This window comes from Curcuma longa, chromosome 20 (genome assembly GCF_044706935.1).
Source record: "Curcuma longa cultivar G26 ecotype Majalengka, Jawa Barat chromosome 20, ITB_CL_G26_1.1, whole genome shotgun sequence".
Lineage (NCBI taxonomy): Eukaryota > Viridiplantae > Streptophyta > Magnoliopsida > Zingiberales > Zingiberaceae > Curcuma > Curcuma longa.
Genome location: NC_133880.1, coordinates 2,333,821 through 2,348,455, shown reverse-complemented (window position 1 = coordinate 2,348,455; position 14,635 = coordinate 2,333,821). Strand labels below are relative to the sequence as shown.

The 14,635-nt window shown below is 37.5% G+C and overlaps 2 protein-coding genes across 3 annotated transcripts; one reads left to right on the top strand and one right to left on the bottom strand.

Moving 5' to 3' along the window:
- Positions 1-4,337: 4,337 nt before the first annotated feature.
- LOC141813927 (BURP domain-containing protein 12-like) lies at positions 4,338-6,414 on the bottom strand. Its single transcript, XM_074701936.1, has one exon. The coding sequence runs from the start codon at positions 6,412-6,414 to the stop codon at positions 4,399-4,401; it is 2,016 nt and encodes a 671-aa protein (XP_074558037.1). The 3' UTR covers positions 4,338-4,398.
- A 3,567-nt stretch (positions 6,415-9,981) lies between these two features.
- Positions 9,982-13,058, top strand: LOC141813154 (binding partner of ACD11 1-like). Of its 2 annotated transcripts, none has more exons than XM_074701066.1 (8): positions 9,982-10,067; positions 10,174-10,277; positions 10,385-10,460; positions 11,589-11,657; positions 11,751-11,831; positions 11,917-12,200; positions 12,320-12,443; positions 12,851-13,058. In XM_074701066.1, the coding sequence occupies exons 1-8, from the start codon at positions 10,062-10,064 to the stop codon at positions 12,869-12,871; spliced, it is 765 nt and encodes a 254-aa protein (XP_074557167.1). In that variant the 5' UTR covers positions 9,982-10,061; the 3' UTR covers positions 12,872-13,058. The 2 variants fall into 2 exon arrangements, with proteins under 2 accessions (XP_074557167.1, XP_074557166.1); XM_074701065.1 differs by having other exon boundaries at positions 11,908-12,200.
- The last annotated feature ends 1,577 nt before the right edge of the window (positions 13,059-14,635 follow it).

The following is a 14,635-nucleotide window of genomic DNA, read 5'->3' as shown; positions in this document are numbered from 1 at the left end:
TCCTAATAAACAAGAAAATTTCTTAACAAACTCCAACTCTAAAATTTTTTTAACAAACTCTAAAAGAAAAATTCCTAATAAAAAAAATTCTTAACAAACTCCAACTCTAAAAATTATAAAAATAATAATAATAAAATCTTCGAATCATATTGCATCAATTTCATAATCTGATGGTTGTTAAATATAGACTTCTTTTCTAAAATTCCATTTAAGAAAGTAGATTTTATATCTATTTGATGTATTCTCCATTTATTTTGAGCTACTAAAGAGATGATAGTCTGATCATTTCTAATCGAGCAATGGGAGAAAAAATCGCATTATAGTCAATGTCGACTTTTTGACTATACCTTTTGCCACTAATCTTGCTTTGTATCTTTCAACTTCTCCTTTGGCATTCTTCTTTATTTTGTACACCAATTTCACGCCAATTGTCTTGTATCCTTCAAGAAGTAAAGGTATATCATATGTGTCATTTTTCTCAATCGTCTTGATTTCTTCATCCATTGCATCTTTTCACTTGTTGCTCTTTATAGCTTCTTAGAAATCCATAGGCTCACAATCGGTAAAGAGACAAAATAGAGTAAGATTATCTTGATTCTCAATTACCTCATAAATATCTCATAGGCTCCTGAAACATTGTACTCTTTCACTTCAAGTTGATGTAGATAAATTTTCTTCTGTACTTGAAGATGGTGTTACTGGTGGAGTAATATGCTCCTCTCTTGTTTGCCCCATCCTTTGTTGCTCTTTATCTTCTTCTTCAAAGTATGAGAAGAAGTTGTAGTCTTCATTTTGAGATTCTCAATTCCATTTTTCTTCTTTATCAAATATGACATCACGACTAATGATTGTCTTCCCAATATCTAGATTGTATAGCTTATACCCTTTTGAGTTGATGTTGTAGCTAATAAAAATGAACTTCTTGCTCTTATTATATAACTTGCTTCTTGATTCGTCAGGCACACGAACATGAGCTATACTCCCAAAAACTTTTAGATGAGAGATCTCAGACTTCTTTCCGTTTCATGCTTCTTGTGGTGTCTTGCCCCACACATTCCTTGTTGGCGACCGGTTGGCTAAGTATACTCCACATGCAATCGCTTCTGTCCAAAATTCCTTTGACAACCTCTTACTTTGAGCATGCTCCTTGCTATGTCAAGAATGGTTTTATTCTTTCTTTCCGCCACTCCATTTTATTGAGGAAAACTTGGAACTGTTATAGGTCATCGAATTCCATTTGCTTCACAGAATTCTTAAAATTTTGTTGAAGTAAATTCTCTTCCTCAAACATATTGTAGGGTTTTGATCTCAAGGTCGCTCTCCTTTTCCACCATAGCATTAAATTTCTTGAATACACCAAAGACCTTCGATTTTTGCTTCAAGAAATACACCTAAGTTTTTTAAGAAAAATCATCTATGAAGAAAAGGAAATAGTTACACTTACCAAGTGAACTTGGCTTTATCGGGCCACAAACATCCGTGTGTATGAGCTCAAGCAACTTTTGAGCTCTTGAACTTGACTCTTTTGGAAAACTTTTTCTGAAATGCTTTCCAACTAGATATACTTCACATAATTGATCAGGATGTTTAATGCAAGGTAGTTCTCTCGCCGTCTCCTTCTTTAAGAGCAGTTCTAGTCCTCCAAAATTGAGATGCTCAAATCGAAGATGTCATAGCTAAGTGGTGTCTTTGTAATAAGTTTTTATACATTTGGAAATATCATTTTGAATATTAAGCAAGAGTGTTCTATTTCTTGTCATGGAAACATTAGCAATCAAGCGACTAATATCACCTTTCAAGAAGAGCAGGTTATCTTTTAGGTGAATATCATAATCTTTTTCAAAGAGTTATTCTAAGCTCAAAGATGTTGCTTTTCATATTTGGCACAAAGTAAACATTTCAAATAAATTGATGGGATTATTTGCATATGCACTTTTACGAACAAGTTAAAAGATATGTTGAAGGATCTAACTCCCAGAAGAACTTAGTCTTGGGTTTTATCATCTACTCATGACTCGTTTATGTATTACTTCATCTAACTGAACCTTCCTAGTGATGTTCAATTTTTCCCACATTTTGAACACTTAAAGAGTTTGTATTCCATATTTTTCAATTAGGAAAAATACTGAATTGATCCCTTATCTTTTCTATGCTTCATATTTTTTTCCTTTGCATCCTGTTTTTATGATCATTATGCCAGTTATAAGGTATTTCCTTTGGTATTACTGTTGCATGGCTTGGCTATCAAATATTATAATACATTTATTTGTTATGAACGTAATTGGTAAGTGGTATATGCTTCATCTTATTGCTGTATCAGATAAAGTTAAACTCAAAAAGATATCGGTTTACATTTAATTGCTAATATTTTGTAAGTGACAAAATGTTCTTTGATTGTTGATTGTTTTTTCTCTTATTGTCCAATGAGCTTATATTTTTTTGTCACTTCCTGAATATATAATTTTGACTTTAAATGATATGCAATGTGAAATTTTTGATGGAGTTTCTAATCAAGTAACATCCATGACTTCTAATATCCTTGCAAGACAAGTCATAGATTCCTAATAGTTTGGATTTTAGTGTCGGTCCAAGTTGATATTTTACTATCCTTCCATCATGTCCATGACTGTAGTTTTTTCTCTTTGTTGATTGTGTACTTGAAATTAGTTTCTGATTTTTAAAACCCACATTCTATCATTTGTTTTGTTTCTAGTTTGTTCTAACTTTCCATGCACAGAAATTATCTATATCACCTATTGCTTTTTTACATTGTAGCAACTTTTTAGAAACATGGAAACATAGCTAGGTATTCTTGTTTAAAAAATTAGATGAATTTCTAATTTTTAAGATTTTACTTATACTTTCATTAGCTTATTTGGCTATCTAATTTTGAAGTTTACTTAGTTCTGTGCCTTACTAATTTCTACCTCTCATGTTACTTTAGCATGCAAATTTTAAATATATATCTCATTATTAGTGGCCTTAGAGATGTTAAAGATTCGGCAATATTTTCTCCACCTTGTTCTTCATTGTCTCATCTTTTTGCTGATATTAAACCTTGTTAGGTCATTAATTCTCGTAAAGCTTGCACATTTTCTAATGACATGCTATAGATTATTGTATTGTGAATTTCAGTTTGGAGATGTCAACTTGTTTTGGATTTTATCTAAATCTCTTATTATAAAAATAAATTGTCTTATCTTGCTTAATTGTCAGAGAGATAACTATGTGCTTTATGTTATGAACCCTAGAGGAAACCTTGCCCATCTATCTAATCCTTCTAATGCAGAAATGACATGCAGTAGGTCCTGTTTTTTCCTCAAGAGCTTTAGTTACATGTGCCAAGACACTGCTAGTGAAGGTACCCACTCTGATCATTCAGCCAGTTGGTTTCTTCATCATTTACTCTCTTTTGACTCTGAACTTACTGTCCATTGGATTCCTTCAAAAAAAAAACAGAAACACCTACTGCACATGTTTTACTTTTCACTTCCCTCAAGTTGACTATAGATTGTCTGATTAATGAACTTCGATGATGATAAACTGTGCATCTTTGGCTATCGAAGGCCCTCCAAGTAGGACCACTCCAAGGCCCTTGTCACCGAGCAGGACCAAAGATGTTCAATTCAAACCATTAAATACAGTTCGACGATAATTCCTTGTTTTTAGGGATGGCCCGACGAATGATAATGCAGAAGATATTGATCTCACGCTGCATGTGCTGCTTCACTTGCTGTCTTCCAGGACTCGGACCTTTTTGACCAAATATCTTGTCCTATTCAAGGAGACTCAAGCTAAATGCGCACAGTTTGTTTGTTATCTTTAATGATCATGGCTTTAAGTTTGTTCAGTGTGATTACTTTATCTTTTTATTGTTCATAATGAGCTCCTCCTGTTTGCCAGAGTCCAAGGAGATAAAGCAACAAGAAAGCAAAAGAAAAAGGGGATTAGGTCAGTGTTGATCTGTTAAAGCTGAGGTAACCCTGTTTTATTAGAGAATTGTTTATGAAGTTTTAGAGTCACTAATCTGGTTTGAAAAAAGTTCGAAATAACAGATGTTGTGATTCTTAAATAACAGATGTTTGAGGACAAAGGAAGTCCATTTGCTCAAGGTATATCTTCAATGACAGGTAACGCTGATAACAAACAGCTTATATTGTTTGAAAGAGAAATTTTGTTCTGGGTATATCTTCAATTCAGGTGATGCCATAGCAATGACAAATTTTGTTCGTAACAATCACTGAGGAAATTTATAGGAGAATTTCAAACAAAAGGGAAAAAATTGTGGAGAAAAGAACTAATCAAGAACTTTTACTTCACAAAACTAACACTGTTCTTCTGCAACACTGGATGCCTTCATTATTCGCGTTAGGCATATTAGATATATAATATGTTTGATTAGTCTGCAACCGTCCACGTCATGTCGCCCTCGAAAATCCAATGGCAGACCTCGATCAGGCCTGGCTTGGACCCCAGCGCCACGAAGGCACCGTGGGACGGGCTCCACGCCGACGTGTCGAGGTGACAGATGGCGACGCCGTGGTTGATCTTCTCCTTGGAATCGACGGCCAAGATCTCCGCCTCGTACACCCGCACCTTGGGCACCGAATGGCAGTAGTAGACGAGGTAAGGGAAGAGGCTCTGGTGGCACGACACCGACTGGGTGACCTTACCGCCGTTCACCCCGCTAACTTTTCCAATGAGGATGTCGCCTTTGGAACCCGCGGTGGAGGCGGTGCTCCGCACCACCACGTCGCTTCCTAGTACTGACACCGCGAAGTCGATCACGTCCTCCGCTGAGGTGGCGCACCGCTTCGTCTCGCCGCGGCTCGGTGCCCGCTCGCACTCCGCCACCGTCTCGCCCACCGCTTTCCCCAGCGCCGTGTCCTCCCGGATCCCGAAAATGCGACGGACGTCGGCGACGGAGAACGGGATCCGGCCGGAAATTGACCGCGGGAGGAAGGACCGCGCTGGCATCTTGTCGCGGATGTCCGGCATTGGTAACACGCTCCCCCGCCGTAGCTCGCGTTCGCGGAAGAACTTGCCCGGCTCCACCAGCCACCGGTTTGCCGGCTTCCCGCTGTGGAGGGACAGGAGGGGCGCGTCTGTGGGGGCACCCGAGGGGGGATTGACGGAGGAGTTGCGGTAGGTTTTGAAATCGATTCCCGATCTGGCGTAGGCTTTAAATGTGGTGTTGTCGCTGGCGTAGCCCTTGAAGGTGACCTTGTGCTTTCCGGAGCCCTCGGCGTAGCCCTTGAAAGAGTCGGTCCCCGGGTTGAAGGAGTTGCCGTAGTTGGTGAACTCGGCGGAGGCGGCGTTGCCGCCCTTGGCGTAGGAGCTGAAACTGTCGTCGCCGGTGTTGGACTGGTCGCGGTAGCTGGTGAAGCTTTCTGACCCAGATTTTCCGCCGTCTCCGTACGACTGGAAGTTGTTCACCGGCACATTCCCGTTGAACCCGTACGAAGCGAAGGAATCGTTGGCGCCGCTGGCGCTCTCGCCGTAGCCGTTGAAAGAGGAACCAATGACGTTGGTGTCGGTGGCGTAGCCTTTGAAGGAGGTGGGCACGTAGGCTCCGCGCTTGCCGTACCCGGTGAAGGACTGGTCCCCGGCGTTCGCAGCGTCGGAGTAGCTTGAGAACGATCGTTTCCGGGCGTTGGCGTCGGCATCGTAGTTGCTGAACTTGAGGTCCGGCACGTTGGCTTCGTGGTCGTAGGAGTCGAAGCCGCTGGCGCCTCCGGTGGAAGAAGAAGCATAGCTGGTGAAGTTGGCCGTGACGACGTTTCCTTCCTCAGCATAAGAGGCGAAGGAATCGTTGTGCCCGATGGAGCCGCGGCTGTAGCGGCGGAAGGAGTCGACAGGGACGTTGAGACCGTCGGAGTAGTGACTGAACCCATTGCTTCCGCCTTTCGCGCCGGAGCCGTAGTCGGAGAAGTTGGAGTTCTGGTAGGAGCCAAAGGCGGAGGAGTCGTCCTTGCGGGCGGCGTCGGAGTAGGTATTGGTAATGGTATCTTCGGGGTTGCAGAGGAGGCGCGCGGCGGCGCAGAGGTCACTGAGGCGGGAGGAGAGGGCGGCGGGGTCGGAGGCGGCGAGGGAGGAGTAGGTCGCGGAGTCGAGGGCGGAGAGCGGGGAGAGTTTGTCGAGGATGAAGGCGGGTTGCGGGCGGTTGGTCGGCACCTTGCGGTTCCAGTAACGGATCAGGGCCGCCCGAACGGTGAACGGATTCGCCGCCGTCGATGCGTCAGCGCTGGCCACGTGGATCTGCCGGAGGCCGAAGAGTAAGAAAAGAGAGAGAAGGAAGGAGGAGAAGCATACCGCCGTCGCAATGGCCGCCATTGGAATGCAATGGAGATGATCTGAAACCAAAGAGACGGAAATAAGTAAGAGGAGGGAACGGAGTTGGTAGTAATATGCCATGTGTTTGCTGTGTTATGGTTACTATGCTTACTAAACATCCATTCCAAGAAAAAAAAACATTTATATAAATTGTTTTTTTTAAATAAAGTGATAGAAAATAAATTATTTTTCTCTCATTTGATTTGATTATGATATAAGAAAATAATTTATTTTAAAAAAAAAGATAAAGAAGAAAAAAGACTTATTTTCTTTAAACAAAAGAGAAATCACACTTTTTTTTAATCACAATTTTCTTTTATCATCGATTATAATTTTTAACCAAACAAACAAATCCCAAACAAGAATTACACCAAGGACCACCCACCACTATGTGTGTACTTCGTAGTCAGAATAAGGCTTTGTTGTTGGTAGCATGACATGTGTTTGTTTTAATGCAGTGCTAAGAAGAGATAGGCAAAAACAAAATAAAAAAGAAATCACATTATAATTGTGGGAATCCGCAAGTGAAAAACTAGTCACAAAATTGTGACATCGACTTAAGTTAGTAGTTATGACACAGATACCGCGTGTGAATTTGCCTCTCCTCGCTCCGTCTCTACCTGCTCGACTCCATTCCATTTGCATGTCTAACCCCTTCCATTTTCTTTAATTACAATCTATAACTAACAAAAAAAAAGGATTTGTCATCAGATTTGATCTCTAATTAACAACGCAATCAACTAGGGTTAAGATCAACCTCAAGTCATCTAACCCAAAAGAACTTGTCGAATGCATTCACTAACCGAATATTCGATGAGCCAAAGTCAAACACAAGCTAAAAACCTTCTTATATTAGTAGGCATTACTCAAAACACTCTCGTTGGCAAAACATCAAATATGCATGATTGACTTAACAGTCAAGTAGGTCATTTTAAGCCTCGCGAGCTCTCAAAGTAGGCTTCTAACTTAAAATGATTTTATTTTATTTTATTAAATATATATTTTATTTCTTTCTAATTATATTTCCCCATTTTAAATTTATCTCAACCATATATCTCAGAAACTATTTTTAGATACTGACATGATCGACCAAACTTACACTTTGTGACTCAAAGTATAAGTTTGTGCGATTAATTGGCTACGACTACCTTGTATCTCGTACGAAGGGGACGTCAACTCATCGATAATAGATCAACTTTGAGCCCAATATCGATCAAAAAATAATTGTAATATCTCAGCTCAAATTTAAGATCTAATCGCATGGATGCTAACAGAAATTCTAAGACATGTTGAGGTGAATCTAAACCCACCAACAGTACACCCAACACACTCTACTACTTCGACCAACTCACTTTATATTTCAGTTTATAATCCCGCTTTAACCTAATCCCACATGCCTTCTGATAAAATTAAAATTATATATTTATAGTTTCCAATTTAATGATTCTATAGTGCGAAGAAATAACCTCTTCTCTTCCAGAAATTTAATAACCTTCATCATAATACATGATAAATAGAATTTCAGACAAATTTATGTTTATACCTCTTCTCTTCCAGAAATTATCAAAGTTTTATTTACTTTTTGTTTCTTTAAATTGAATTGGTCGCAAGTCAATTTTCAACTGGAGTCTCTGCACAGTTCAGTTGGATCAGACCTATTCTTAATTATCCAATTCAAATGGAACATGCTTCTAAAATGCAGTGATCTTTTCCAAACGCAGAGAGCTAGCTCTTCATTATGAGAAAGGATCGACTAGTGGAGAACAACTCAGCATATTTATTGCTTTAATATTTTTTATTATATATTCAGGATATAATGAGCATGGAGGCCTTGCACAAATGCAGGACAGCATTAATGTTCACTTACTGTAGTAGTAATAAAGTTTCTATTGATGACCCGAGCTCCATAATTTGACTCCCCCACCAACCAAGAGTTGTTGTTGGTGGCAAAAGCCCAAAAACCTGCGAATGATCGATCAGCTTGTCGATTGGGAGGAGCCAACTAGTTCAATCAGGACCGATGATCAACTTGAACGATCTAAGAAGACAACTGGGCGATCGAATAATTGACGTTGGGTAAGGCAATGAACAAATAGGGGCATTGGTTAGGTAATTGGGTGAACTGGACGAGAAAATTGAGCTGCTTGGGGCTAGTCGATCAGTGGGTATGTAAAACTAATCGAGCTGACTGAACTGATAGTGTTGAACTTGATTGAGCAGGTCAAATGGGGTGGCTCTTGCCATTTCTCACTCTCAAAGTTCCCGTCTGATGGCTATTGTCTGTCGCCGTTCCTGAAACAAACTAGCAGCTTCTCCGGCATTGAACATTCCAATAATCTCCACTTGAAACAATATGGCACTTGTTTACCAGTAATTTATTGTCGAAAAGGCATTAAATGCCTACTTCAATGACCAATAAATTCTTGATCTCCAACGCGAACAAGTTGTGAAGAATCGGAAACGTTGGAGATTTGGGCGGTGTGGCTGATGATGAAGACAGCGTAGATCCAGTGCCAAGAACGAAGAAGCCCATTGAACAGTTCGCAGATCTGATAGGTGGGCTCGAACTCGGCCATGATGGGCCCACTTAATCCTTGACTGTCCAAAGGGCCACGTGACCGGCGGCGGGAGCCGTTGGTGCAGTGGTAACGTGGAGATGGGGATTTAACACTCGAATTTATTTCTTTATATTTTATATTATCGAGCGCATATAAATAATTTAATTTGCTCATAAAATGATCCATCCAAAGATCCTTTAATCAATTTGTTTTAAAATTAAATTAATTTTGAGCCCCGCGTATTTGTTTTGTTCTAGATGAAACTTGGTTTTTGGTCAAGAATTTCGACTTATTGACCTTCATTTTTTATGGAGTCAACGGAGGCGGCTGCTCTTTCCGAGAATTTCCAAATTCAGTTCTTTTGACACGTAATTGAAGTCAAACTCTCTTCTTTTTTCCTTAAGAGGCCGACACAATTATAAATGTATATAAATAAACCAACAAAAATTTATATATTTTTTATTACTAGTATACGTCTCTCTTTCAAATAATTATTTTCGTCATTTAATATATGATGCTCCTAAATTTTAAGTTGAAATGTTTTTAAAAAACTAAATTGGCATTATCGGAAAGACATAATTGTTGTGTGCTGATAAAGTGGCTTAAAGTCCTAAACCACTGTGAATTGCCAAACAAATCGTTTAGTCAATTCTCCCTTTCTTTAGTAAACAAATGAGCCTGACAACTTCGAGCCCAGCGCTACGTTTTATTCTAATAACGTTCCAACTGTTGTATCGTGTTTTTTTATTCTTCGATATGATTAGTGTGTCAGTGATTGGCAAATTAGAAATTAATTTCCGTGTTGTCGGCATTTGAATTGAAATAAACTAAGCTCCACATGAACTGACATAATGATGGTATATATGTCGCTAGATTTGACTCAGTTTTACCTTTTAACAGTGAAGTAACGGCCGTTACGACCATCACAATATAGCAAGTGTTATAACCAGCCACTTAGCGTTCGCAAACAAGAAGCGTAACGAAATCGAAGACGGAAACAGTTGTTCGTAGCAGTCCGTTATAACGATATGTATACATATCGTTTCTCTCTCTACCTCTATAAAATGCTTCTGGAGCGGCGAGAGGAAGAGGATTTGAAACAAATCTCTGGAGGCGGAAGACTCGTTGTCCCTTTTCCTTCCTTCCTTCCTTCCGGGAACAGACGAGGAGATGCAGGTGAGAAGCAATGCGCTAAGCTTTTGATTTCTTCGAACTTTTTTAATTGTTCATCTTTGTGTTTGATCTGTTTGCCTCGTCCGTGGTTTTGCGAATCTCCTCGCAGACGAGAACTATTCGAGTCGCAAACATATCAGATCTAGTGGAAGAGAGGGAGATCCGCGAGTTTTTCTCCTTCTCTGGCGACATCGAACGCATCGAGACCCGAGGGTTGGTTTTCTTCTTTTAGTTTCATCTGTTGCAATTTTCTGTGCTTCTAAGGTTTCTTGGTTAATCTTAGATCTGAGTGCTATAGTATATGTGGGTGTTGTTGACAGTGAAGGCGGAATTCGAAGAGTCGCTTTTGTTACCTTTAAAGATTCGAAAGCGCTGGAGATTGCTTTACTCCTATCGGTATGTAATATAATATATATGTTTCTTATGATTTCGTCGAATAGATCCTCACTTGATCTGTCTTGGTAGTGCCTGATAGGCTACTATTTTATTTGTTTGGACACATTGTTTCATAGCACTGTTCTCAGTTATGACAGGAAAGCTTATTGATTCTCTTATATCGAATAGGGCTGAAACGTTATACTTTTATGTTTCAGACTAGGTCTATCTTGCTAGCTCAATCAAATGTTATACTACTTTCTTTCCCTTAATCTACCGCTAATTCTTTTAGATTCTATATATTTCTATACATTAGAAGTACTAAGCGAGTCGCCAACAGTTGCTTGGTCAAGTATTAAGCGAGTAGCCAAAGTTGGGATATTCAAATATGTATAGCAACACTATTGGAAAGGGCTTAACTTTGTCACTCCTTGTCCAAATGGGACTGCCTCACATTTAATATAGTGCAAGGACACCTCTTGATCAAAGATGAAAAAAATAAAATAGTACTAATCCAGTTATGACCAATATTATGCTGATGTTTCTTGGTAGGTGGCTCGAAGTTCTTGCACACAAAATTGTATTCATCCAGCGTGGGAGAGATTTACTTTTCAGTTCTCAGTTTAAGCAACAGCAGACCATGACAACGTCAAATAATTTTTAAAGCCATTTTCAAGTTTGCACTCGAACTCCCAACCGTTATATAGGAAATTTGTTGTAGTTCTAACACTAAACCATTTTGTGGTATAAGCTTTGTGTGACCTTGATATAGTTAATACATTGTTCGCTCTTTTCTATAATATACCATGATAACTTTTTCAAGTTCTACAATATTATTATACATTAAAAGAAGCTCTAGTCTAATTATGACCAATTTTTGCCAATATTTCTTGATAATTAGCTCAAAGTTACATACCAAGTACATTCATCCTTGTTATCGTCACATTAAATTTCATGTTTAGTAGCTAGCTTAAGCAATAGCAAAACTAACAATCTCAAATAACTTTGAAGTCATTTTTGAGCTACAAATGGAACACTATCATTATAGGAAATTTATTGAAGTTCTTTCCTTATTTTTTTGTGATATCCACTTAGCTGATACGTACTCTGATCTTTCCCTATTGTTATATCAACCTGTTTCTTTGGCAGGGAGCCACCATCATCGACCAGGTTGTGACTATAACTCCCGCTGAAGATTATGTCCCAACAATTGATGAGGTAAAACTCATTATATCCTATCCTATGTTAGAGATTGTCAGCATGTCTACTTATTTTAGTTGTTTCACTTTGTCGACTCTGTAATTTTTGCAGCAAGTTAAGGAAACTGATGTGACAATTGATATCCCTGTTGGAATCTATGCTTCAACGCACGATGTCTCTGCAAAATCGAGTGTAATTATCTCTTCTGTTATGCCCTAATGCATTTTGGTTCTAGTTTCGATGGTCTAAAAGAAATAATTTGCTTGAGCACACACAGGGTGGAAGTTCAAGAAGTGGACGGGTTTATGTCACTAAAGCTCAAGGTGCTGTGGCAGCCGTGTTCGCTAAGGGTTCAGCGATTAGACAAGATGCTATTAACAGAGCTAAAGCATTTGATGAGAAGCATCGCTTGACGGCTACTGCTTCAGAAAAAGTAATTTCTTTCGACAAACGGGTTGGTTTTACGGACAAATTGACAGTTGGAATCTCTGTGGTGAACGAGAAGGTTAAGTCAGCAGAGCAAAGGCTGAATGATACTGGTTCAGCCGTCAAAACTAACAGGTACAGATTTATCTGTTATACAACTAACCTTAACAGATGGGGTACTTTGTGCTTCCTTTATGTATCAAAGTGAACTAGCGACAAGTACTAATTTTGGCCTGTATGAACGGAATATTTAGGTACGTAACTGCTGGGACAGCTTGGCTGCAAGGTGCTTTTGATAAAGTGGCAGTGGCTGGCCAGGTTGCGACAGCAAAAACAAGGGAGAAGTTTCAATTGGCCATGACAAATATGACTTCCAAGGTAAACTAATCTGTTTCCATTTGGTCCATTAATTTATAAGCTAGGTTACTCCAAGTCCTTCAATTGCCTAAATCGAACTCTTTTGTATTTCAATCTTTTAAGATGAATTACTAATCAACTTTAACATAATTTTCTCAAAAAACACACAAAAACCCATGTATTGTATATATATATATATATATATATATATATATATATATATATATATATCTTCAATATATCAAAATATGATCATTTCATATCTAGTCTAAGATGGCAAATTATTTCTATTTTGTATGGTGCTCATTTTATTACAGTAGTGTCTGTCATTTGGTGAACTAAACAACTAATCATGAGCAATATTATTTGCCATTTTGAATAACTCTTTGAAAATTTCATGCCTGACTTCCATTTCATTATTCGTACAGGATCGAGTTGTGGTTGTATAAACTAGGAGTCGGTTAGTAGTAGCAGAGAACTTGTATTTCTAAATCCCCATATGACATGTCAGCACGAGTTGTTTGATGATTGCCTTTGTTCATTGTTTCATTGTGTAGATTTTGCTTTCTTCCCCTAGACAAAATATGAATGGTGCATTCTTTTCATTGTCGATGAATTTTGTTGCACTGCAATGAGCGCTATTTGGATATTTTAGTACAACCCTAACTTTAGCTTGAAGTATTCAGGTGAGAAATCTCAAAAAAAAAAAATCCCAAAAATACCTCTCAGAGCTTTAAATTTCTTATCAATTTACCCTTTAATTAGTAATTATGTCATTTAATGGTCATAGTAAAAAAAAAAACACAGTTCAATACACAAAGCTTCTGTCGATACCGGATCTTGGAGAAAGATCTATTATGTACAATCTTATTTTATTTTTTACAAGAGACTGTTTACTAATTTAATTATCTTATTAATTAAGAGAAAAATTAGAAATGCTCAATATCTGTTTCTATCTTATACATACATGTTCTTTTTTATCTACACAATGTATTATTTTTTTTATGGGAATAAACAAAAAGGGAAAATGTATTTTTTTTTAAAAAAAAATTATAGAGTATTTTAATGAGTTCAAAATTTTAAGATGTATTTTAATATAGAAAAACTTATGAGCAGTGAGATACTTAATTGTTTTGGATACTATCCAAATTTGAATCCAATTGTGTTATATATATACACACACACTTAAGGTCTGACTGTATTATGAAAAAATAACATGCATAGGGGAAATTTCCTTCCTTTGCGTCGGCGGTGACTATGTAATCTTCATCAACTTCCCCCTCTTCGTAGTCACGTTTAGACATCTATCACCATTTGAATAGCGGAAGAAGCAGATTAGTGGGTATCCATTATCAAGCCTTGCGTGGATAGGAAACGAAGAAGGAACGCTCTATTATTTTTGGAGAGAATTAAATTTAAAAAAAAAATTCAGGAAAGAAAATGAATTCTCTATTACTCCTTCCTTTCACATTCAGGATTATACAAATTTAATAAAGTTCTAATCCATTTCATTAAAAAGGATTGAATACAGAAAAAGAATTGTGTTCTTGAGACACCTGTGGTCGGGTCCGAATCAGACCTGACTTAGAACTGGATCAATAGATTGATTACTCGTTAATCCGATTCAATGGGTTATATCGGTGATCAACTCATCTGTATTAAGGATTGGATTCCAAATGAACTGACGATCTAACGATTGAATTGTCGATTCACTTCATTAGTATTTAATTTTTTTATTTTAGATTTTTTTAATGAGAATTTTTTATTTAATAATATTTTAGTGATATTAATGGTGACTCAATATAAATAAATTCATTTGTTTTAAAATTTTTAATGTAAGATTGTTCTACCAAGTCAATTTTTTAACCTATTTATTTTAAATTTTTTAATATGTAATTATTCTATATTTGACATATTAAATTTATTAATTTAATTTAATTTTCTTAATGGATTGGTTATAGGTCTTATTCTATCATTTTATCCCTTAAGCTTATTAAATTCGCTAAGGCATATAATTTATTTAATAACATCCTTTTTGATTTACTTTGTACGTATCTTGACTTTTGTTAAGTTTAAATACTACTTAATGATTAGATGTAAACAAAAAATATTATACCAAAGGGCTACTTGACTTTAATTCTTTTATATTTTAATTTTATCTTTTTTAATTTTTCATATTTATAAATTTATAAATATTTTAAAAAATAAAATAT